At 38.5% G+C, this 26,839-nt stretch overlaps 1 protein-coding gene across 1 annotated transcript; it reads left to right on the top strand.

The window, feature by feature from the left end:
* The first annotated feature begins 6,426 nt into the window (after positions 1-6,426).
* On the top strand, positions 6,427-21,527 carry LOC140234288 (DGAT1/2-independent enzyme synthesizing storage lipids-like). The gene is given in 8 exon segments (XM_072314348.1): positions 6,427-6,681; positions 7,517-7,794; positions 10,842-10,883; positions 10,886-11,008; positions 16,487-16,680; positions 17,583-17,722; positions 19,019-19,082; positions 21,295-21,527. Coding segments are annotated over 8 exon segments (1,026 nt in total). The 5' UTR covers positions 6,427-6,604; the 3' UTR covers positions 21,403-21,527.
* Positions 21,528-26,839: the final 5,312 nt, after the last annotated feature.

Below are 26,839 nucleotides of genomic sequence, written 5' to 3'. Positions count from 1 at the left end.
CGTTACACCACGTACAACATCTCCAACGCACGGCGATCCGGTTTTACTGATATTGCGAAGCGATTATCCATACCGTGCCATGCCATAGGTTCTATGACGCGTCTGTGTACAAGCGCGTCGACTGCGTACGGAGCCGCCACTCGCTTGATCAATCGCGAAATATCATCGCCAGTCAGTGCATGATGTATGCGTGGTCCTCAACTCAGTCCACAACATGAACAGTGAAAGGTGGAGAAAAAACATAAATACAACTTAGACTTAGATACGGACAATGTGATCTATCATAAAATACAACTTCTAATTCATAAATACCTTTAAAAACAGTATGACCTTAAAGTAATACATTGTTATTAGCTCTAGAGTAATCAATAAAAATCTTTCAAATCATTATGATTTTTTACGTCGGATTAGCACTATCAGACAGAAGTCCACTCTATTTTTTAGTGACAGGACATGAGACAAGACTAATTCAGCGCAGCTGTTTGTTTCTCCTCTCGGGCTTCGCCGATCGCTCGTTCAAGGTCCATGATCGTAGCTCATCTAGCTAGATTTATGCGGTAGCCTTCTTCTCATCGATCGTCGCGTCGCATCACATCGAAAGAAGCAACAACACCAACCAATCGCGGTGCACTTCACGGCGGGCGAGGTCGACGTCGACATGGGCCCCGTCGTCGATTGCACGCAAGACAACTGGAGATGGTACTGGTAGCGTGTAGCAGCAGCTCACTGGCCACTGCGTGCGGCAGCGCTAGCCGATCACATACAGTTGACGGGGATGATTGCTTGACACTCGGATTGACACTGACAGTGCAGTGTATGGCATGGCGGCGTGACGTGAGTGAGTTACTGACTGAGTCTGCATCTGAGCAGGGAGGTGGCCTGATCTGAGGGCATCCCTCCCTCTCTTTCTTTCTGGTTATTACCCATGTAGACCTAAAGTAATAACCTCTAAAGCCTTCAATTTTGCTGTTCGTGTTATGAATTTCTGAAGGTTTCAGTGCCGTCATCACTAGATGGGAAGACGAAGACTGCTACAACTTGCAATGACCAATGACAACGTCACATCTTTAGAACCGAACGATCAAAGGGACTGTACAGTACTGGTTGAGGTGGGGATTCATGTTTTGAACATTCCTAAGTGAGATAATGAGAAACCTCTTATGAAATATGAAAGAGCATGTAATTTTAAGATGGATTCAATGTTAATTTGATGAAAATTGGTTTTCAAATGGCTGAGATATCCAAAAAAGTGATGATAATAAAAGGCGACAGGTCGTACCTTTTATGAGGATCTATTTGTTTCACCTTGTTTCTGGATATCTCAGCCATTCCCAAACCGATTTTCATCAAATAAGCCTTTGATACCACATAGAATTGCATGCTCTTTGACATCTCATAGAGTGGTTTCTGAATATCTTGCAGAACATTGATGCTAAATCCTCACCTCGACCAGAACTGTACACACCCTTTAAAATCTACAAGAAAATACAGAAAATTCAAAATATTTTCACTTTTCTCACATGATAAATGTTGATAAAGAGCACTTGACTGGCCTCTTTCAGATGGCAGGAGGAATAATGTCACCCTTATAAACATAAGTCAGTATAAACAAGTCGAAATATGTCCTTTTTTCCCCCAAAATGACAATTTGTGGAATTCTTGTTTTATTTTCCTTATCATTCTGTGCATGTGACATCATAAACTGTTATGTTGTAGCCTTAGTCTTCTCATCAAGCAGTGACTACACAGATACATAATATGTGACCCGCTACAACAAAATGATCCTAAAGTCGGGCGAAGTCGATTATTTGAAAATTGCATGATATAATCCCCTAATCTTTCTGCTTTAAATTGATATATAACACATTTTACAAAAATAATTGGCTGCGGAGATATCGACGTTTAAAAGAGAGCATGTCGAGACGTCTGGAAAATCACTGTTTCGAGAAAAGCGCCCTAAAAGTCTTCCTTTCGACGCAATCGCGATCAAGGGACACGCAAGTCAGTTTTCACCTCTGGACAATAGAAGGTAAGCCCTAGCAACCCCCGAAGAGTTCATTCAAGCACATCAGCGTCGGCGGTTTCCTCACCAACCAATCAGAGACCAGGATGTGAGAAGCGGCTGATCATAGCGCACCCCGCCCGCACGCACCAGTCGACTGGGCAGTGTGCGAGCTTCACGCTTCGGTTAGCAGCAAGCAGCAAACTGCCCAATGAGATCACTCTGGTCGTTGTTAGGGGCGGAACCTATCTGTGGCGCTCAATCCAAATTTTCGAACCAGTTTCTGCTTCGTTGAAACGCCAAAAAATATGGCTCAGAAAAACGCTATTTTTTAATCTTTCCTTTGATCATTTTGCTTCAAAATTTCGACAGATGAGAGAAGACATGTTAGACTCCAATAATATATCAAAATCAGAAAATCGTAAGTTTTTACCAATTTTAATGCTCTGACTTCAAACTCGATTTTCACGGCTTCGACCGTGCGCTACTTTAGGACCTTTTTGTTGTAACGGGTCACATATTGTCTAACTTTCCTCAAACTTTTATCGATGTGTTTTACTGATAAAATATTGCATTATTCACTCAATCCAGAATTTGTAAAGATTTTAATGTTCATTCCCATTAATGTTCATTCCAGCCCTTTCAACCGCCCCCCCCCCCCTTCAATCTCAGGACTGCTATGATGACTGCCAAAATTTCTGAACCTCCATTTTATATTCTTTTCTTACCTTTGACGTAATCCCCCCCCCCCCCACAAAAAAAAATCCGAACACTACTCAATGCATGCCCTATTTCAGCTTCAGGTGAGCCACATGAGCTTTAATTCCAACCCTTAACAAGATGCCACCACCCCTCCCCCCACTCATAAGAGGTAAGCTGTTATGAAGAGTTCTCTTGCATTCAAAATGGAATTTCAGAACTCATAAGAAATACAACAAAAAAGGAAGATCTTGTAACATAAACTGAAATTAACATTTGGTACCGGTAAATCTTGTTCTAAGAAGCGCAATTTGAAAGTCTGCAGCCTGATAAACGTACTGTAAGCTTCAGTATACTGAATATGCTATTAATGTATCTCAAGTGGTGCCATATTTGTTCTTAAAATGGGATGAAATTAAGGGGCAACAAAGGGTATAGTCTAGGATACAAATGTTTTGACCCCCTAAATTTGAAATTTCTCAGAAGTCTCCAAAAGAACAAGGAGAAAGGGGAATAGAAAAACACCACCGGTCTTTTAAAGAAAATAAAGTCACTCCAGAATTTTATCAACTTTGTAAGAAAGAGGATAAAATTCTCTGCAGAACACTGCAAAAATTATTAAATCAGATAGAAAGTTATAAGGAAGTTACATCTACACTTGAAGGGTTTGTTTGCAAAAGCCGATAAGTCCATTTTTGAAGATTTTGAAGTACGATCTCTGTCAAAAGTACAAAATAATACCATTTAAATGATATAACGGTCACTACATATAAAAGTATATTTTTGAAGTTATGGTCAAAAGAAGCAAAATATTCTTAGTATTCTCTTTATTTTTCTTGAACTTTAATCGCAAATATCTCCATTTGGCAAATATGGACTTATCGGTTTTTGCAAACAAACTCTTCACTTGATGACATTCTGAAATTTCAAAATTTTGTAGAAAACATGTCTTGTCCAGTCATTTTGAATATTCAAATCAGCAAGGTGATGTTCTTATGCTCTCACAATTTCTTATTCATTTTATGTACAGAATTGACAAAAATCTCGTATTTCAACTGTATGAATATAAAACTTGTCTTAAAACCACCCAAAATAAAAAAGGCACACATGTTAAACTCTGATATATTTTGGTATTGGAATGTACCGTCTTACCTGAAATACTGTAGCTAGAAATAACAACTTTTTCCAAACTTCATATTTTTGAAAATATATATTTTTTCAAATTCCATACATAACATTATACACAAAAAAAATTGTGAGGGAAAGACATCATTAACTGGCTCATTTAAATATTCATAAGGGCTGGTGAAGAAATGTTTTCTGAAAAATTGTGAAATTTCAAAATGTTGTTTCTTATTTTTTATTCTATTTTTGTCATTTCTGGAACCTTTTGTAGGGATTTTTTTTTCTCTTTCATTTAGAGTTTACTTGTGGGGCGGATTTCCTCTTTATAAAAAGTCTCTGGATGAAAAGTCAAATATGGTGCAGCCGTCTTTTTTTTTTTTAATTCTTGGACCAGATTTTGTCAAGCGAGAAAGAGCCCCTTTACCAAAGATTATAGGGAACATGTGCATTTGGACCGTGCGACCCCAAAGATGTAAAGGGGGAGGGGGATGGCCAGTGGGCGAAAATGTAAACTGCCAGATACCTGTTGAAATCTAAATATTCTGTCTTAATATTTAACAGCACCCCATATTACAGGACAACCACCCCCAGCTTGTTAAACCTTCATTGTTTTGAATTGAATGTATTATCAAAGTTTCTTATTCTATTGATATTGCCAGATACTAGGGTTTAATTGATACATCATTGCTGTCAGTATAAGAAATTTAAAATCATGGCATATATATTACCACTGGTACCCCGTTTTCAAAAGTGGGGGGGGGGGTGGATGGGGAGGCACTTCTAGGTTTCATCAGCTAACAAGCAAAAAAAAAAAAAAGGCTTCAGCACAACTTATGGTGCACCATGCTTCAAGGTTTCTTTCTACCTCTAGTGCCACTTCCGAAGTAAAATCAAAACAAAACAAAACAAAGGGGGGGGGGGGCCAAAGTGGTGACACCCTATGTATTCCTACAAATGTATGCATGGTGCAAAAAAAAAAAAAGTGGGGGGCCCACCCCCCCCCCCCCCCCCACCTCTTGGCTCCCCGGCCCTGTATAAGGATTCCATGAATAACTATTGCATCACAGATGCGAAATAATCAGTTATAACGAAGATGCTTGTTACAGGAGATCTTTTTCTGCTCATGTGCAAAGTGGAATTATGTATTGGCTTGTTGTCATGAGGTACTGTAGGCCACCTACAATTTTGTATGACATACTGTGCTTCATTTGGCATGATAAATCTGCTTGCAGTGTACAATGTAAGTTATCTTTTTTTATAGGTGCAGAACTCGTTTTACAGCATTTAAAGGGGACGGAAACCCAAAAACAGTGGATTGAGTGAATTCAGCAATCATTTATTGTAATGTCTACACATCAATGACGTTTAGAAAATTGGACCATCCATTCAAAAGATATGAATAATTTATAAAGTTTCTGCCCCACAACTGCTTGATAAGAAGATTACAATGATATGTGATGTCACATTGGACAACTGTACCAAAAAAAAAATAAATAAATAAAATGAAATAAAATAAAACTTAAAATACTGTAAAAATTCAAAAAATTTCATATATATATATATATATATAAAATACACAGTCCTTGCACTTGTTTAATACTACGTTGTAGCATACGGTTTACATGTATGTTGTAGATAATTCCCCCTACCTTCTGAAAGAGCTACAATGTATAAGCCAAGTACTCATACACTTAAAAACAAAAATATGTTGATTCTCTTTGATTTCTTGTACATTTATGAAGCTTAAATATTCTTACCCAACTGTGTCATCACAAATTGTTGTATATATATATCACGAATATTTAGTCTTCATGTTCTAATCCAGCAGTGGCTCACTGGCTGTACGAAAACTTAAAAGAAAAAAAAAATCATAACTTTTGAACAGATTGTCCAATTTTCCTCAAACTCAGTTGATGTATTCTGCTACTATTTTTGCATTCACTCAATCCACACATTTTGTATTCATGTTGCATTCCCCTTTGACCAAAAGAGCTGGCGGAACAAACTTTAAGACGAGGTTGTTCAAATTGAGTTTAGGTAGACGGAAGTGCTCACTTGCATGAACTGCTAGAATCAGTGCCTATATCTTCCTCTTATCACATTCACCTGTAGCTGTGAGCTGGGAACTGTGATAAAAGCCTCAGTAAAGTGATCAATACAAGCAAAGGGCATCATGGGAAGGGTGCATGGTCAAAGTTTATGTTGTTTGACAAATTAAACAAACATTTCGTAAAAGTTTAAAAGATTAGCTGATTGTCAGTGCCAAAGTTGTAGTGAGTCGTAAAGGATCAGCCTACAATGTATGTTAATAAGTACAAGGACTTGTTTAATGTTGAATCTACAATCTACAGGTGGATTTTGATAAGGCTATCATGTCTGTCCATTACAGATAACAACATACCAAAAATGGTATCTGGATTGTCCACAGACTGGATCAAGAGATTGTTTATCAGCTCAGACTGATTTTGAAAGCTTAAACTTTGCCAGAGAACAACAATGTAGCAGTCACCGTGTCAGAGTTTGCACTGTTTAGACTGCTACATGTATACAGTGAGGCTGCACCTTGGCATTCAAGTGTGTTTTGCAACGACATGGTATACAGTGCTAGCCAGAGACAGCCAAAGTGTGCGAAGTGCTGGGATTTGATGGAGTAAACTGTAGCTAACCCTTCCCTCCATTTTGGACCAGTCCAGTCGACGGTGTCGCGGCCGAACCAGTTTGTTCCTTATCCTGTGAAGCACAGCTGCCTGCCACCTGAGAGTTTGCCTCTGTGCTAGTATGGATTCGCAGCAATGCACTTCTGAAACCAGTTGTGGCAGTTTGGATGCAGACCAGTTGGTCTTGAACGGAACCAGGTAAAGCTGATCTCAGAACAGAGATCATCCAGTTTTTGTTGTCATTGGTCTCCAAAATCTTGCTTTTAGTTCAAGCAGCCACTCCTCAAAAAGTGTTCATACAAGAGTTCCTTTTTCTTTGCATTAATTAATTTCATTTTTGGTCAATGAGAAGATAAAACTGTGTTTATGTGACATTCACAAAAGATTTTTTGATGACCAAAGGCATGTTATTACACAAAAATATTCTGAGAAAATATTTTCAAACATTGGGTTTAACCCATTGTATAAACTGCAAGTTTGTTACAGTCTTTGTGGCATTTATTTTTTTGATGATTCTGTTACTGGTATAATTGAGTTTTTATACTATGCTCGCATTTCCAAGAAATTTAATCAGGAGTCGAATTTACAAAATCAGCATGGCAGTGAGATTAGACAGAGAATGTTAAAGTTGTTTTTATTTTCCTTTTAACTGCATGCCACCTCATGTCCTGGAAACATATAAACAGGGAGACCTTTCTATAATGAGACATAAAAACAACAATTACATGTAACATGTACCTTGTTATATCAGGTTTTTCACTTTATCAGGGTATAAAAACAAAGGAATATGAAGAGTTGGGACCTACAAAATCATCCTGTTAGAGGATTTTGTTACAAACACTGACCTCTTCATAACAAGGTTCCACTATACCCAAATTCCCCCACCTTTATTTCATTGTCTGTGGTTTTATTAGGAATTTAAGAGTCTTCTGGATGAAAAGGGTTACTTTTTCTGTGAAGAAAAATTTCCTTTTTAATTCGCAACATTTGGGCTCTGAACACAAGTTTCCTTTTTCTTCATTATTCTCGGCAGTGGTGAGGGATTTAGCTTTGCTATCAACCTCATCCTGACTTCGCTGTGGCTGATATACTGGGTGGTTCTGAAAACTCTCCTTGTGGTAGTTGTCCTGAACATCATACCGCTGCTGGTGCTGGGGTTCCTCTACATCAGCTCCTTCTACGTTCACCTCTACCAATTCTGGAACAAAATCAATGAAGACTACACCTCCGGGGTCTACACCGCGGAGGTCTACGAGAGGGCGCGGAACAACGTCGTCTGGGCTTGGGACTTGCTCGGAAAGATTTGGTTTGGTAAATTCATTAATCATCCTAATACCACTACTTCATAGCGTTGCTGACATTGTGTAAAAACACTTTGCTTGATGAAACTAGGAGGGTTAAAGGAGACCTCAAGATGATTTTCAGATTTTTACATAACAACTATAAATTAGTTATACGGGGTACAGAGTTTCAGAATTTATAGTGATTGGGACGAAGGATAAGAATGTTTTCGAAATTATAACAAATTGCAATGAACAAGGATGATGACATGGCAGCCTCATCATAAGAATGCATGAGTTGGGGCTCAAGGAAGCGGAACAAAAGAAGAAGGCATGCATAGATTATACACAGGTGAACTTGCAAGCAAGTGGTGTTGTAATGGAATTATGCTGCCACATTTCTGAAATATGTGAGGCTCCTATGTCATCGACACTGTTCAGTGTAATTTGTTTAAGGTTTTTCAAAGTATTGTTTCTCTGCTCAAGAATCTCAATAAATTCCACAAATCGATTTATGTATCACATGATATGAAATTATGAAAATCGTCTGGAATGCCCCTTTAAACCTGACTATGCATCCCTGGGCCCAAAAACAAAAAAGCACACCTGACATTTTGTTGTTGTCGCACACATCTTCAAGCATGGCCTGACGCTCACTATCCTTGTGTAGAGATCATACTGGTCCTCCCAATTCACATTGCATCACTATGATCTTCATGCTACACTGTGGCATTGCTATGCCGGAATGTCTCATCAAACTTTACTTTATGCTAGATTTCGGGGGTTATCAAGTAAGTGCTAGTGAAATAGCTTCTCACATTATAAGCTCATGACCAAAAGACCCCCTTCAAGAGACCCCCCTAAAAGTTATGCTAAATGTTTGTGTGGATTGTGTTAAATTTCCACTTGAAAAACAATATGAACAGCCACCCCACTGAAAAGGAGGATGTCTCGTGTTGAATAGGCACTAAACGCAAAAGCAACAAACAGACAACCTGGCCTACGTGAATCTCGCACAAGTTGAAAAATTGGCTAACTCAAAGAAAAATAATACCCAGATGGATACAAACGTGTTAATTCTTTTGTGTAGGGTGCATATACATGTCACATTCACATAAGTCGAAGCATTCCCACTGGTCCCTTTGAATTCTACATTGTACTTACTGATGGTAGGTGAGGTTGTACAGATCTGTAGATGTTGGGAAAATCCACACAAATGGATTAATTGCCTTGTAAGGCATTATAAACACCTTTAAGTATTCACCATCTTTACAGAATCATATCTTTGGCAATAAGCAAAAAAATTAAAAAACAAGAACAAAATATATAATATCTGTGCTCTTCTGGAATGCATTCTGTAAGATTTCTCAAGTTGCAGTCCCTAACCTGTATCTGCCTGTCAATGTCCAGTGTTTCTACCCCCCCCCCATATCTATCTATCTATCTATCTATTTATCTATCTATCTGTCTATCTATCTTTATTTATCTATCTATCTATTTATCTATCTCTATCTCTATCTCTATCTCTGTCTCTATCTCTATCTCTATCTCTATCTCTATCTCTATCTCTATTCTGTCTCTGTCTCTATCTCTATCTCTATCTCCATCTCCATCTCCATCTCCATCTCCATCTCCATCTCCATCTCCATCTCCACCTCCACCTCCACCTCCACCTCCACCTCCACCTCCACCTCCACCTCCACCTCCACCTCCCCCACCTCCACCTCCCCTCCACCTCCACCTCCCACCTCCACCTCCACCTCCACCTCCACCTCCACCTCACCTCCCACCTCCACCTCCACCTCCACCTCCACCTCCACCTCCACCTCCACCTCCACCTCCACCTCCACCTCCACCTCCACCTCCACCTCCACCGCTACCGCTACCGCTACCGCTACCGCTACCGCTACCGCTACCGCTACCGCTACCGCTACCGCTACCGCTACCGCTACCGCTACCGCTACCGCTACCGCTACCGCTACCGCTACCGCTACCGCTACCGCTACCGCTACCGCTACCGCTACCGCTACCTCTCTCTCTCTCTCTCTCTCTCTCTCTCTCTCTCTCTCTCTCTCTCTCTCTCTCTCTCTCTCTCTCTCTCTCTCTCTCTCTATCTCTATCTCTATCTCTATCTCTATCTCTATCTCTATCTCTATCTCTATCTCTATCTCTATCTCTATCTCTATCTCTATCTCTATCTCTATCTCTATCTCTATCTCTATCTCTATCTCTATCTCTATCTCTATCTCTATCTCTATGTTTATCTCTCTCTATCTATCTTTGTATCTCCATTCTGTTTTCCTTCACTTTTTCCTATTTATTCTTTGGGTTTTGAAATAATAATTACAAGGAACTCCTTCAAATTCTCTTGATGTATTCTAAGCATGTGATTTAAAATAGCACTTACCCTCTTCTAATGTGATGTGTAGTATGCATTTCATCACATCTCCTGTAGCGTCCCATGATCATTGGGAATCTCCAGTTATGAGAAAAGCAAATTGTGGAAAAGTGTGGACAAAGAGAAAATGGATCAGAATCTCAATAGAAATTCAAATCATATTCAGAGGTCCTCTTGGATCTCTTTGCTGCTACAGTGCACTCCCGTTATAACGAACACGGTTATAACGAAATTCCGGTTACAACGAAATAAAATTTAGGGCCGCAACATTATCAACTCTATGTATTTTTATTGTTTATTCATTCGGTTATAACGAAATTTCGTTATAACGAAAGAAAACTGCTGGTCCCGAGGACTTCGTTATAACGGGAGTCCACTGTACTACTACTCTCAAAGCTACCACTCAGTTTTAATGAATTGTCATACTGTAACTTGATTTGTACTCACCCAGTGCCCAGCCATTAGGTTACTGAGCTCGTGCTCTGCTTTTCGCCAGTTTTAATCCATAAATTTCCTTCCTTGTGTAATTAGGGATGCCAGTTTTCAGACCAAACCTGGATTCAAGCTCTAGTAGTATCAAAGTTCTGGCCCTTTGGTGTACGAAGTAGCTTCATGTAGATATTTCAGACCCTCTTTAATTCTAACTATCATCCCTGTTTAATACACTGTATCTCTTTCAGGTTTTGAGCTGCATGGTACCCAGAAGCTCCCCAAAGAGGGCGGGCCATCCTCGCCTACTACCATGGCACCATTCCCATCGATGTGTACTTCATCATTTCCAAGATCAGGATCTGGCACCAGCGAGCTGTCTACACGGTCGCCGATCGGTTCGTCTACAAGCTGCATGGTAAGTACTTCATAGTACCAAATCGTCCACAGGCCAGGATGGATTTGGAATGAGGACCCTTATCACTGCAAGGATCCGAAAGTCGCTGATAGCTGAGCAGAGAAAATCGAGTTTGAAGTCATATCATCAAAGTCGGTCAAAACCATCAAAGTCGGTCAAAACCATCAAATTTCTGTTGATGGTGTAATGTTGTAGTCTAATGTTTTGTCTATCATCTGCCAAAATTTCAAAGCTAAATGATTAAAGGAAAGGCAAGAAATAAAAATTTTTCTGGGCCATGATTTGTGTCTTTCAATGGAACAGAAACATGTCCAAAGATTTGGATTTAGCGCCGCAGATAGATTGTAGACTCAGCCCCTAGCAACTGGTTAGTGCATGGCATCCTGGTTATTGATTGGTCGTGCGTAGACCGCTGCGCTAAGCTTGAATGAACATCGCGCAGGTTGCTATGAGTGGACCTTGGTATTGTCAAGAGGTGAAAACTGTCTTACCTCTCCTTGATCACGATCGTGTCGGAAAGAAAACTTTGAAGGCGTTTTCTCGAAGCACTGATTTCCCAGACCAATCAGCATGCTCTCATAAAATCCTCAATATTTCCTCAACCGAGTTCTTTTATGAGTGTTTTTATATATGAAATTTAAGCGGAAAAGTGCAAAGGGAATAATGTCATGTCATTTCTGGAAGATAGACCTCCCTCGACTTTCGGATCCTTTTGTTGTAGCTGGTCACATACACCGTATGTTTTATAAGCACTTCTACTTTGTGAAATTAGATGATGTTGGCAAAGCACTGCTGGGTTCACAGAAAGTTTCTTGAACTGTGGCCAGGCCATATAGCAAAAGTCCAAATGAAAACCTCTGAGTCAGTAGCTGTTGGTCATCTGGTCATTATTGGTTTCAATCTAGAGGTCCAATCAGTCACGACTGATATCAGAGAGCATACTTGTATGGCCAAACTTGCCTTTTAAATACTGGCCACCTGTATATAGAGATGCTATGTCTATATGAACCAAGATGTTCATCTTCATTTGAGGTAGCTTTACTTTGTAGAACCAGGTTAGTGGACCAGGTATCCTTACTGCATAGCTAGTGTACTTTGCAATATCTTTTCCGCAAATCTTCGGGATGGTGGAAAATTGCTATTCAAATTTTTCTCTTGAAAACTGATAATATTTCTTTTTCATTCTCTCATTGTAGTTCTCAATTGCCAAATCCAGCACAAATTGTCTTCCAAGTCCCATTTCACAGAATATTATACCTACAAACTGTATGATATGGCTTGCTCAGTTCATTAGCTCAGCATTTCCTTTAACCCTTTCTGTGTCAATAAGTCAAAAGTGCACAAATATCGCACACAAACCTACGGACAGGAAATTAATATGGCATGCAGAGGGTAAATGGTGGTGTGATAAATTAGACCACAATGAGATATGAATTACGAGGTAATGGAAGGGTGATTATGAAAATCATAGGGTGAAATCATCATGTGCATTGACCAATATGCTGTAGGTGGCATTTGTAGGACCCTCAAATTTGTTGGACCCTGTCTGTGGCAAGATTTGTTTTGTTTTGTTTGTTTTTCAAAATTAAGAAAAAAAAAACTGCATTGACCAAGACTACATACATTATGTGACTGTGCATCACAAAACGAACAAAAAGTCGCACCCCTTGATTTCACGTAAGGACTCAAAAAAGGTGAAACACATCAACCAAGTCAATATTTAGTTTTTCATATTTCATTGAAGAGCTATCCTTCTTCTACATTATTCTTAAGTTTGGGATCATAAAATGACTGGGAAAGTGCATTTTCGGTAGTTTTTCTACAACCTTTCTTTTGTAGAGTAGTGAGATCAGGTACGTCTTAGAGGTCCCTTTTCATTTCTTGATAACCCTTTGCACACTCTTAACTTTCAAGTCTGATAACTTTTGAAGGGATAATGCTACTGCTTTGAAAGTTGGCATTAATTATGGACAGAATGTGTTAATGGGACATGCTCAATTTCAATTTAATCTGATAATTTCTTCATTGTTGCTGCTCCAGTGGTTTACATCCTGTTTTTTGTCCCATTCATCACACAGCTAGCACGGTTTTTGTAAAGATTAAGCGCTTGAATAGACAGATAGACCGTGTACTTCAGAGCCTCTTTTCTCGGTTCACACTTTTCCAGACTGTGCGTTTTCTTTCCAATATTTAGATAGGTTAGGAGAGTCCATTTGAATCGAGTTATACATCATTTTAATGCTTAGAGTCTGCTCTTTCAGAATCTGCCCTTTAACTAAAAATCCATGTCTGGCGACTTTTTGTTTGTTTTGTGGTGCAGGGTCACATATAGGTTCTTGTCTGTCAGTGGTGCTACCCCTGCACTTGCCAAAATATTATCTGGTCATTCTGACCTCAGACAGTCAATACCTAGACAACTTAATCTTTGCCTTAAAGTTGATTAGATATTAATGCTTTGTTTTTTCTGCAGTTTGTTAACTTAGCCTGCATCTTGATTATGACTAGGACCCTCATACAACAAAAATCTTATTTGATTATTAACTCGCAAAGGTTTTGGCAAGAAGCCAAATATTGTATTCTTCTGTATAATTTCTGTGGTCTCAGTATTGCTCCTTGTGTGAAATTGAATCAGTAATAATGGTCTTCTACAGATCAATAATAGTGCTTTTCAATCAGAATAATAATATTATAGAAAGTAGTATTGTTGTCCTCTATATGTGTGAAATTACAAGCGTAAGTCAAAAACTGGATTCACTATTTAGGGTGCTGCTCATTTCATTTTCAGATATCCTTGCAATGAAACAAGCCAAAAGTTATAAAGTAGGTGCTTAGATTTATACAAGTAGCAACACATGAACATATTTACTCAGATCCAAGCATGAATGTGACTTGCACAAGTACATTTTCTCGTCCATTGCTGTACCCCACTATCACAAATCTAACCACTCACAAAATTGATGCAAATCCCCAATTCGAGAAAAATTAGACTGGCTAAATATATGGCGCTCACAATATTATCTTTACGTTGTAAAAGCGCTGGGTGGTAGTCTTATCATTTTTGTAGTACACTGTATTTTGTATCGTGATTTACTTTACAGCATATGTGGCCACTAAGAAAGCAGTGTAGGCCTATCTATGGTAAGCAAGCAACCTATGGCTTTAATCCCCTCCAAGGGACTAGACAGGGGAGGAGGCCTTACCTCTAGAGGAGGGCAACAGCTGCAGCTAGGAGACTTGAACCAGAAACCTGGATCCCGTTTCATAAAATATGTTATCGATAACAACTACGACATTTCTATGACAAATTTGCTCTCAGCCAATCAGATGCGAGGACTTCAGTGCCTTGAATATATCAACCATTGCAACTTGTTATTGATCAGAAGTTTTATGAAATGGGGCCCTGGTTGCTCTTGTGTATATTTCCTATGAAAAATTAAATTGACACCACAAAGTGACATTCCATATATTTTTGTTTTTGTTTTGCTTTTTTCATATAGAAGTATTAGAAGTCGTACTCTTTCTTTAGTTTTCACTTGAGAAGGTTTTGATGTACCAGGTACAACTGTACATAGTGTAATAGTGAGAATATACATGCCCAAGAGTACGTATTGTACTCATTGATAAAACAGTACCACTGCGTACATGTCTTGACAAAGTGCATGTTGAACATAAACAAATTTGACATACTTCAGGCATGTTGGTCTTATTTGGGGGTGTGGCTGTGGATTTGTTTACATGTATATCTGCATTCCTTGTTGTTTGCAGTGTTTGATTGTTGTACATACATGCCAAAGGACTTTGGATGCAGCAAGCACTTATCTGTAATCTTTGCTGTTGCTGTTTGAAGTAGAGCAGGCAGTCCAAAGATTTGAGACTGTCACAACATACAGGGTTTGATATTTTGCACACAGGTTGGCTTTGAATTACAGTGTAGTTGTTGCTTTTATGCCTCTGCCCAATTGGTGCCGGACACATTATTTCCTTCTTCAGTGATGAATGCAGATTCTGTGATCTATTAGTCGTGATTATTATACCCCCGCCAAACGAAGTTTGAAGGGGGTATATAGGAATCAGCGGACGGTCGGTCGGGCGGTCGGGCGGTCGGTCCGTTGCAAATCTTGCGTCACGAACTACTTCCTCAGTTTTCAACCGATTCCTATAAAACTTGGCACAGATGTGTGCCTTGGGTTGTAGATGTGCAAGACGTATTTTTTGACAGTACCCAAAAGTACGTTGCCATGGTAACGGCATATTATGGGCAAAAATGGGTACAAATCTTGCGTCGCGAACTACTTCCTCAGTTTTCAACCGATTCCCATAAAACTTGGCACAGATGTGTGCCTTGGGTTGTAGATGTGCAAGACGTATTTTTTGACAGTACCCAAAAGTACGTTGCCATGGTAACGGCATATCATGGGCAAAAATGGGTACAAATCTTGCGTCGCGAACTCCTCCCACAGTTTTTGATCAATTTTTATGAAATTAGGTACAGATGTTCATCTGAATATGTTAATGTGCAAGACACATATTTCCGCAGTGGCAAAAAGTGCGTTGCCATGGTAACGGCATGTTATTGGTAAAATATAGGGCAAAATGATTCATGGCAAAACTGCTTCATCAGTGTTCTTCCAATTCTCATGGAATTCATATTGAATGTTTGTCTTAGGATATAGGTCAGCATGACACATTTCTTGACAGTGACAAAAAGTATGTTGCCATGGTAACAGCTCACATATTATGAGCCAAAATGATGGAAGATTTTGTGTTGCAAACTACTTCCTCAGTTTTTGTCCAATTTCCATGAAACTTGGTACAGATGTGTGCCTTTGGTTGTAGATGTGCAAGACGCATTTTTCGACAGTACCCGAAAGTACATTGCCATGGTAACGGCATATTAATGGCAGAAGATCAAGGAAAGATCTTGCGGATTTAACTACTTCCTCAGTTTTTTGACCAAAGCTTATCAAATGTTGTTTTGACCAAAGCTTTTAATATGAAATGTTGTTTGGCGGGGGTATAACCAGTCGCTGTAGCGACATTTCTAGTTTTACTACAAATGTATAAACGTGCATATTTCGGCTTCTAGGCCGACCACAAATTTATCAGCAAGACAGTATTTTATGGGGATTAAGAACCAGTGGTAAGCAGGTTGTTCAAGGGTTATTGACTTCTACATTGTGTATTGTGTGGCCAATACCTGCATACATATACAGTTGTACACACACACACACACACACACACACACACACACATACGTTTGTACATAGGCATAGCCAAAATATACGTAAGTATTGGCTATGTCATACCTTGTAAAAAATACAGCTCTCTCACTACTGTTTCCAACATTCCAATGAAAGTTAAGGTTTATAAACGATGTGTATTGTACATGGAGTGAATGTGTGTGTCGTAACAAAATTCAAAATCATTTCCTCCTTTTCTTAAAAAAGTGAATAAAAAATAAGATCTACACATTTGCAGGATTAAAGTTGCTATGGCGAATCTTTGCCGTGACAACTGGAAGCCGAGAGGAGTGTGTACGGATTCTGAAGGAAGGTAACCTTATGGCGATAGCTCCTGGCGGAACAAGGGAGGCGTACTTCAGCGACAGCAACTACCCCCTCTTGTGGTACCAAAGGAAAGGTTTTGCCATCGTTGCCAAGGAATCTCAAGTGGTAAGACAACGCTGCACACTAGCACTGGTCCGATAGTCCCTAACCAGTAAAAATCAGGGTCGGACCATTAACTTTTTCAGGAATGGACCAGTAAAAACTGGAAAAACTGGGTACCTAACTGGTCTGACAGACAGGTCAGACCAGTAGAAAAATTGGGTTAGTGTGCAGCCATGGGTAAGAGAAATAGTAATTGATATGAGGTCTTCTTTATCCAGGGGAACCTCTTCAGTGTTTCCTCTGCACTACCAGAGGGCCCTGCCATTTTTCATTACCCTAGCATTGCCAGGTACTCGTCCGTACACCTAGGTCAAGAGGGACATGGTGGGGGAGAACACTTTTTTCAAGAACTTGGGTACTTGGCAGGATTTGAACTTGGCACCTCTGTTTGAAAGTTAAGAGTCTTATTCACTACCATGTATACCACATTGCCAATTCATCAGTGACACCTTTTGTGTGTAGTGGTGTGTATAATGTCATATTCCTCATAATTTTGATGTATGAAATTATTTCATCCGTACCAGGTAGATTGACCCTTTGCATGCCCTGGAACTCACATTGACTCACTGAGCTCCTTTCATTAGCATGTAGTACTGTATACATCATATATTTAATGAGTCTAATTCTTTTGCAAATCGGGACTTCCCAACGTTTTAGCAAGTGGTTAAATTTGCTATTGTGGAGTGTAATGGATGAAGAAATTCAGGCACGCTCCTCGCTTTCATGACAGGATTAAAGTTGATATTTTTGTGCGTTATCATTTTTCCAAATAGCATCCAATGCAAAGTATATAGTGTATACAGTATTTATCCATTCAAATATAAACTAGTGTAAGTCGAGTATTGCAGATGAATTCACCACACACAAGCTTTAGTATGTGCATCCTTCTTCTCTTTGCCCGCTAGCCTATCATTCCAGTCTTTACTCAAAACTGCCGCGAAGCATTCCGCACACCCAGGCTGGGCCGGGGCATCCTCAGGTGGCTGTACGAGAAGACTAGGGCCCCACTGGTTCCAATCTATGGAGGGTTTCCGGTTAAGCTCAGGTATATTGAAGTAAAATTTGATGTTTCAACAAGGAGAAAGAGACAGACAAGCAGACAGATAAAAAGAAATAAAGATAAGCTATCTTGATGTACATCATAGCAAGCTCATTGTTAGTTAAAGATAATAAAAAGTTTTGGTACCTCAAAAATTTCCTTGTCTTAGTTTGTGTTTCAGGTTAAAGTACCTTTCATATAACTAACACTGTGAGACTTACTCGCCCCAAAGTGCTCTCATGTCTTTGTAATCATGCAATTAACTGCGACCAGTAGCCCCATACGCATAGCGACCAGCAGTCCCATACGCATAGCGTAATCGGGCTTCGCATTGTAGCATTCAGGATCATGACAGATTTAGTATCGCGGGATAAATGTTAACTTAAAATCCCAAAAATTCTTCAATTTGAAGACTTACCAATAAAGGTGAAGTATTGAAAACAGGCTTCGGGCAACGTTTGGTTCTGCCTATAGTCCCTTTCTGTTCGAATTGATGACTGAATGTGACTCGGCCGAGAGGACCTTGGGAGAGCTACATACAACCATGTACACTGAATACTACAGCCAGTGCATGCGAACACATCACATGCGCACAAATTTCAAATCCCATATCAACGGATAAGATGTTTGTGTGCACATGCGCTGGCGGTAGTAGTCAGTGTATGCATCGGTCCATGGTGTATGTAGCTTTTCCAAGGTCCTCTCGACCGAGTCACATTCAGTCATCAATTCAAAAAGAAAGGGACTATTGGCAGAACCAAACGTTGTTCGAAGCCCGTTTTCAATACTTCAACTCAATTGTTAAGTCTTCAAATCGAAGAAATTTTGGGATTTTAAATTGACATTTACCCGCGATACTAATTCTGTCATGATCCTGAATGTTACAATGCAAAGCCCCATTACGCTATGCGTACGGGGCTGCTGGTCGCAGTCAGTGGTTTCGTACAATATTTATCGACGCTGTACGGCGACGGCTCTGGTATGAAACCATTATTGCATGATTACTAAGACATGAGAGCACTTTGGGGCAAGTAATTCTCACAGACAACGTACTTTAACATGAAACACAAACCAAGACAAGGAAATTCAGGGAAACTTTTGAAGTACCAAAACTTTTTATTATCTTTAATTTCACTTTCTGTTTCTGTGATTCCATCTTCTCAATAAAATGTATTACTTGGGTTTTTCCCCATTCAGTAGTAATGTACTGAAACTAAAAATATAATTTTGAGCAATCCACAAAACTTTAGTAGTTCCAGACACAACAAGTTTTCACATTTGTTATTTGTTTTTTTTCCACAGGACCTACATTGGAGCTCCCATAAAGGTGACACCTGACATGAGTGTCGATGACATTGTGCAAAAAGTGAGTAATAAAAGAGAAATATGGGGTGTTAGTTTACCATAAATACATATTATTACATTCAAAAACATACACATTACAGCAATAGGGATTTCCCCTACCTCAACCTGTTGAAGATGAGTCCTTAATAGACTACTCGGACAGGTGTCTATGGGAAATGCGTATTTTAGCAAAGTCAGTCCGTCCTCAGCGGGTTAACTCTTTATTTGCCCAGGCAATTCACCCTGCCTTTTTTAATAGTAGCATTGTTAGAGGGCTCACTCATGTGTGACGATTGATCAGTTGCTGTTGAAGGCCATGAGGTCATTGGGATTAGGTAATCTCTTTTTTCTTGACAGTATCCAGACATCTGCTCCAATCCGGGAGGGGAGGGGGGGTGTCTCATGTATACCAAATTGTTCATATGTAACTGTGCATCACAAAACTAACAAAAAGTTACACCCCTTGATTTTACGTGAGGACTCAAAAAGGTGAAATGGGTCAATCGAGTCAGTCTTGAGATTTTCATATTTTTTGAAAGAGTTATACTTTTTCTACATTATTCTTCAGTTTAGGATCATAACATGAATGGGAAGACCTGTTCTCACCAGTTTTTCTACAACCCTTTTTGGGGGAGAGTAGAATGATCAGGTATGTCTTAGAGGCCCCTTTTAATTTCTTGAAATCATTTGCACACTCTTCACTTTCAAGTCTAATAACTTTTGAAAGGATAATGCTACTGCTTTGAAAGTTGGCATTAGACATGGACAGAATGTGTTGATAGAACATGCTCAATTTCAGCTTAATCTGATAATCCCTTCATTGTTGTCGCTCCGGTGGTTTACATCTTGTGTTTTGTCCCTTTCATCACACAGCTAGCACGGCTTGGTAAAGATTAAGGGTTTGAATAGACCCTGTACTTCAGAGCCTCTTTTCTCGGTTCAAGCTTTTCCAGAGTGTGCTTTCTTTCCAGTATTTAGATAGGTTAGGGGAGTCCATTTGAATTGGGTTATTCATCATTTTAAAGCTTAGAGTTTACTCTTTTAGAATCTGCCCTTAACTAGAAATCCATGTCTGGCAAATTATTGTTGGTTTTGTGATGTAGGGTCACATATGAGATTATTTGTTTCATTGACGGTCTTTTCAAAGTCCTTTTGGGTGCTAAATCCATCACTGGTTCGTACACTTGCAAAACATTTGAGAAGTGAAGTTCCTTTTCCCTTTCACATTGGCAATTTGGTTTTGTGTGTGTGTGTGTGATTATGTGCATAAATGATGAATGTAGCCAGTTCCATCTGGGGCCCGTTGCATAAAAGTTACAATTATGGTAACTTTGCCATCCAATGGCAACTACCATGGTAACAATACTCAACAGCCAATCAACATCAAGAATTCCATGGAAGTTACCATTGAATGGCAAAATTACCATAATTGTAACTTTTATGCAACGGGCCCCAGGTCTTTCTCCAACATTGCATATTATACAGTATGTCTCCCCCCCCCCCCCCAAAAAAAAAAAAAAAAAATAATAATAATAATAATAATAATAAATAAAAATAAAAATAATAATAATAATAATAATAAAATACAATCGGACTTTCCACAACAATAACTAGTGAACTGGTAAAGCAATACAAATAGGCCTACAATTTTTAGGGAAAAAAGATACAATCAGATTTCGCATTGATACACACTGTAACTTTCAAAATGATTAAACAATGTGAATGCTGTTTCAGGGTATGAAACTATAACTTACCTATACTTTATGGAAGACCCCATCCGATTTTCTGCAGCGGTCAAAGAGAAATGAAGATCTTTGTAGAGCATGTCAGGAATCCCTTCCCTCCAAGTTCTGTCCATTCTGTTCACACAGTTCCAAGAGCATCTAAGTGCTAAACTTGACATGCCTTTACAAAGTCAACATTTCTATGTGACCTCTTAGCCAAGTGGAATGGGGTTTTCTGCAAAATGTAGATACTGTATTAAGAAGTGACAGTTTCATACCTTGAAATAGTATTCAGATTGTTTAATCATTTTGAAAGTTATCAATGCAGAATCTGATTGTTGTTGTTGTTTGTTTTTGTTTTTTTGGTGGGGAGGACATACTGTACAGTGAAATTCAGAGGTACTAAGTTGTAGTAGTTTTATGTATATTGATGACAAGATGATAAACATCTGCAGTGAAATTACCCAAAGGCCTTATTAGTTTTAACCTTTCAACTCTGACCCTTGACAGGCGCGGGAAGGAGTGGAAAGCCTGATCAGGACCCACCAGCAGATTCCTGGTAGCATCCGCCGTGCCTTCCTGGAGAGATGGACGCCTGACACAACAAAGACAGAGTAACACAGGGTGTATGGCAGTATGTGGATTCCACTGTTCTTTGGTGTATGGTGTACCATGCAATACACAGAGAACTCTGTACTGTGTGTTACACAGTGTTTTACACATGATTTTTTTTAACACCATATTTATACACAGTTTTTTTCACAGTGGTATCTACTGCACCAACAAATCAAGTAAATCTTCAACTGGTGTGTGTGGCAGCAGCAGCTTGCAGAGAGTCAAACATCATCTGGAAACAACATCGAAAAACATCAATTATTTTGCGCTATCAATTTTTTTTTTTTGTTTCGTTATATTCAGGATTTTGACTGCTTGAATTGACTGTTGTAAATACAAGTATACAGGGAAAATGTTAATGGGTTCAGCAAATTTCTGTAAATATTGATAATTCTTGAATAGATTTATGTGTGACCATATCAAGTATGCAATATTGTTCAAGGGTACTATTAGAATTAGTTCAAATAATAAGATTGCAATATTTTGTTTATTCAAAGAGTTTTCAGATTTATGAGATATATTACATACTCACTTCTTACTGTGTATCATATAAAGTTATAAATTGTGTGTTGGCAAAATCTTATTATATATTCATATTATTTAGCAAGCAGTGCAACAGATCACTAATAATATCACCTTAACATTAACATAAGTTATGCTTCAGCCATTTAATAAAGAATTGTTGGTCCAAATCATTAAATATATACCTGTGTAGCACCAACAGAGTGAGGACCTTGAGATAGAATAACAACTTTGCAAAGTACTCTTGGCTACTAACGTATTCAAATTTATGTACAGTTTTCCCTGGATGACCTAATAACGAGCTATTCAAATCACTTGTTGTTACCAAATACAATTCAGTACTCGGATTAAAGTTCACACATTAGCTGCTTCTATGTTCCGGCGTAAACCTCAGGCAATCCTTCTAGTTGTCAGAAACAGCCTTCGCTATTTTTTTTTTCTGCTGGAGTAAGCTGCTGTTCCTTATTTCAGGTCTGCAAACAAATATGCTTGGCACTGGATTCTGAGTGCCTTAGCCCAGGCTGAGATCTTACATCAAATTTCTATTAACTACAACGTACAGGAATTGATCTGAGGAAGAGTGTAGTATTAGAGACATACTTGTGTGGGATAAGGTAATAATTTTTATCACAAATAAACGTTGCTTTGTACAGTGCGTGACAAAAATTGCAGAATGCACCTAGAGATTTCTAGAAAAATCAATGACATTGTAGCGCACGATATTCCTGCTGCATTTTCTGCGAATTACGGTACATACATGTACCTGCTTTGATTGTACTGAATTACATGATAGCAAAGTTGTGTACATGAATATTTTTCATGCTGAGTGGCTCAAAGACATACATTGTATTTGTGGGTTCTTGAATTCATGCTGTGCAATTGACCACTTGTATGTTTTTATGCAATTATGCAACATTGTAGCACACAAAATTCCTGCTGCATTTTCTGGCATTACAGTACATACATGTACCTGCTTTGATTGTACTGAATTACATGATAGCAAAGTTGTGTACATGAATATTTTTCATGCTGAGTGGCTCAAAGACATACATTGTATTTGTGGGTTCTTGAATTCTTGCTGTGCAATTGAACACTTGTATGTTTTTATGCAATTCACCATAGGAAAAAAAAAGTCCCTGCATGAAAATTGATGCAATGTCTCAGCTTTTCAAATGTAAAGTCTGCATAGTAACTACATGTACATTGTACCAGCGTACCAGTACACACATGCGCTCAAATGAATACATCTACTATAAACCAGGACACATTCACACATTCACACATACCACATGCATACATGTACAATACCAGGAAAGCATCACTGATGAAGGTCATGGTGTAGCCTGTTGAATATATACAGGGAAAATTGTGAAGATATATGCACTAGCCAAAAGTAGGGTGTGGTACGCTTAAATTAATGAACTGCAAATATTTTCACATTTAGACCAACAGTATGTGACACTCTATCACAAAATCCATGAAAACTCACCAGGGGCCCGTTGCATAAAAGTTACTATGATGGTAACTTTGCCATCCAGTGGTAACTTCCATGGAATCCTTGATTTTGATTGGCTGTTGAGTATTGTTGCCATGGTAGTTACCATTGGGTGGCGAAGTTACCACAATAGTAACTTTTATGCAACAGGCCCCAGGCCAGATGCAGTCTTTGAAGTAGCTCTAATTTTTTTTTTTTTTAAGAGAGGAGTTTCTCAGATTAAAATATGATTTGTAACTCTTTAGACTTGAATGTTCCTTTCCTGTCAAAGATGAATGATGGGGGGGGGGGGGACATTTCAAGGAATTCTACTAAAGATCTGCTCAAGTGCACAAGAGTCACCCTTGATTGTGAAACAGAATCAGGATTGCAGACTTTGTGTTGTAATTATGATTATGTCAAAACATCAAAGTTTCTTCCCACCATTTCACATTGTTTTTGGTTTTTTTTAACAGTTTTTGTTGGGTTCACTGTGCATTTTCACCCACTTCATGGGTTGAAATTGGAGAAAAACCAACTAGAAATCCTGAACAATGGGTCTAGATAAATTGTTCAAATCACACAACCTAGATGCTTTCAAACTTTGAATTTAGGTAAATGAAATGAGTAACTCTGTCTGAAAATGCCCCCAAATCCCAAATCAGCAGTTTTGATTCAAAAGACATTTTGGTGGTTTGCTGCAAAGTCAATATTTGTGACTTTTTCAAGAGTTTGTGATACAGGGTCACACCAGGGAGGTGGGAAGAAGGGAATACAGTGGAACCTTGTTATAAAGAGGTTGGATATAACAAAACTCTTATTCAAAAAGGTGATTTTGTAGATCCCAACTCTTTATATTTCTTTGTTTTTGTACTTTGATATAGTGAGAAACCTGATATAATCGGAGGTAATTGTCATAGTTTTTAGGTCCTCATTGTAACAAGATTTCCCTGTATACATTCTCATAGATGCAATCCTGCTGTGTATGATATACAAAAGATTATTTTGTCAACATCTTTTATAATGTATATAATGATAAATGTACTTTATGCAACGTATTTTAGAATAATGTTTCAGCAAATAATATGTACAACTTTGTACTCAGAAATATAAATGTTGCTGCAATGGAGACGTCATATGTACAAAATGTGTTTTCCAATAGGAATTGGTATGTTTTGTTCTGCTGTAATTGTCATATATGTGTAGTGATTCTTAATGAGTTTACAAATACATATGTACCTTTAATTCTTGCATAAAATGCTGGACTTGGCCCCACCGTAAAACGAGAACATAAACACATAAGGTGTAGGTGTGATTTTACTTTGATATACATGTACTTCTCTCACCGAAAAAAGCTAGACGGGCAGTATTAATATTAATCGTGTGCGAGGTGAATGTCAGTCATTCATTGATGTTTACTCCTTGTCTAATACAACTGTACTTGAAATTTCCGTTGTTCAAATCAATTTTTAAAAGAAACTTAGAATGACTGAATGGCTACAGTGATTGTTATCCAGTGGAGAGTGAAAAAAAAAATCTTAAGGATTGGTATCAATTATGAAATTGGTCATGGAGTTTTTGCAATCTGATCAGCTGATTGCCATGTAAGAATATTTTTGCAAACTGAACAGTGAAATTCAGTTACATCTTTTAGCTATGCATCAGTCATTCCCTCTCCCCCCCCCCCTTTTTTTTTTTTTTTTTTTGGGGGGGGGGGCATTCTCTGTTCTGTTTGTGTATAATGAGTGACCCTGCATCACAAAACCAACAAAAAGTCGCCAGACATGGATTTTCAGTTAAGGGCAGATTCTGAAAAAGCAGAATCTAACCTTTAAAATGATGTATAACTCAACTCAAATGGAATCCCCTAACTTATCTGAATGCTGGAAAGAAAGCACACACTTTGGAAAAGTGTGAACTGAGAAAAGAGGCTCTGAAGTACAGGGTCTATCTATCAACCAAGCTGTGCTAGCTGTGCAATGAAAGGGACAAAACACAGGATGTAAACCACCAGGGCAACAACAATGAAGGGATTATCAGATTAAGCTGAAATTTAGGACAATCTATTAACACATTCTGTCCATGATTAATGCCAACTTTCAAAGCAGTAGCAATATCCTTTCAAAAGTTATTAGAGTTGAAAGTGAAGAGCGTGCAAGGGATTTCAAGAAATGAAAGGGAGCCTCTGAGATGTACCTGATCATTCATTTTGGTACTCTCCCCCCCCCCCCAAAAAAAAAAAAAAGAGTTGTAGAAAAACTGCTGAAAACACATGTTATGATCCCAAACTAAAGAATGATGTAGAAGAAGGTTAGCTCTTTCAGAAAATATGAAAAACTCAAGATTGACTCGGTTGGCCCATTTCATCTTTTTCAGTCCTTGCGTAAAATCAAGGGGTGTGACTTTTTGTTGATTTTGTGACGCACGGTCACATAATCGTGCATGTCCATGCAACAGAAAATCTCCTGCTTTAAAAATTTTGTATTGAATTCATGACTCATTCTTAACAAATGCAGGATTGGGAATTATTTAAAAAAGGTTTCACATATGCCATTTGAGAATTTTATCTGCCCAGGTTTTAAAAATGTGTAAAGCTCCGGCTAATTTTTGCAAATGAATGGCTTTGGAAGCATTTGTTAACTTTGGCAGCAATGGGGGGGGGGGGGGGGGGGGGTGAGAAATCATTCCAGAGATAACATGAGCTGAGCAGCCATTTTTCACCTCCCCACCATTCATGCCTGTGTGTTATTTGTGTACTAACTTTCATCTAACTTGGCATTTATTTCTTTTTACCTGTATAAAATGAATGTTATGGTGTGTACTTCTTAAAATCATTCCTGGATGAATGACGTATGTTTGAATGCAATAAGGTAATGAATGAAACTTTGCCATGTCATGTTTTCTTGTTTTGTTCTGTTTTGTTTTGTTTTGTTTTGTTAAGAATACAATGTTGCAACTCTGGAAAGCATATATATTGTATGAAATATTTGTGTATTTGAAGAAACAATGTTACCTCTAGAAATTACACACACACGCATACACACAAACAAGTATGCTGAGGATGCTGCCTAACTATAGTTGTAAATGTGCAGCTCAGTGCAGGCAGAAGTCTATTATGGTGTTTAACCTAGCACCTAACTGGTGTTAAAGAAAAAAGAAAAGAAAAAGGGTACTTTTTCCTGTGTGCGAATGCTACCCTGAGGTTCTGAAGGACAAAATCATTTCATTGTAGCAGTACACAATCAGCAAATATTAGTATTTCAAAAATGTATGGTCATTATGTAGAATCTTATTGAACACCTTGTTGCTAAGATATACTATCTTGATGTAGCAAGCTCATATTAGTCATTACATAATTTGTAATTGTGTTTTCTACTTCAAATGGATTCTTCTTTCCCCTTCAATGATAATGCCCTGAAACTATAAACAAAATACTACTTAGTA

This window comes from Diadema setosum, chromosome 10, assembly GCF_964275005.1.
Source record: "Diadema setosum chromosome 10, eeDiaSeto1, whole genome shotgun sequence".
In the NCBI taxonomy this organism is placed as follows: domain Eukaryota; kingdom Metazoa; phylum Echinodermata; class Echinoidea; order Diadematoida; family Diadematidae; genus Diadema; species Diadema setosum.
Note: the sequence above shows the minus strand (reverse complement) of the source record. Positions and strands in the feature narration are given on the sequence as shown.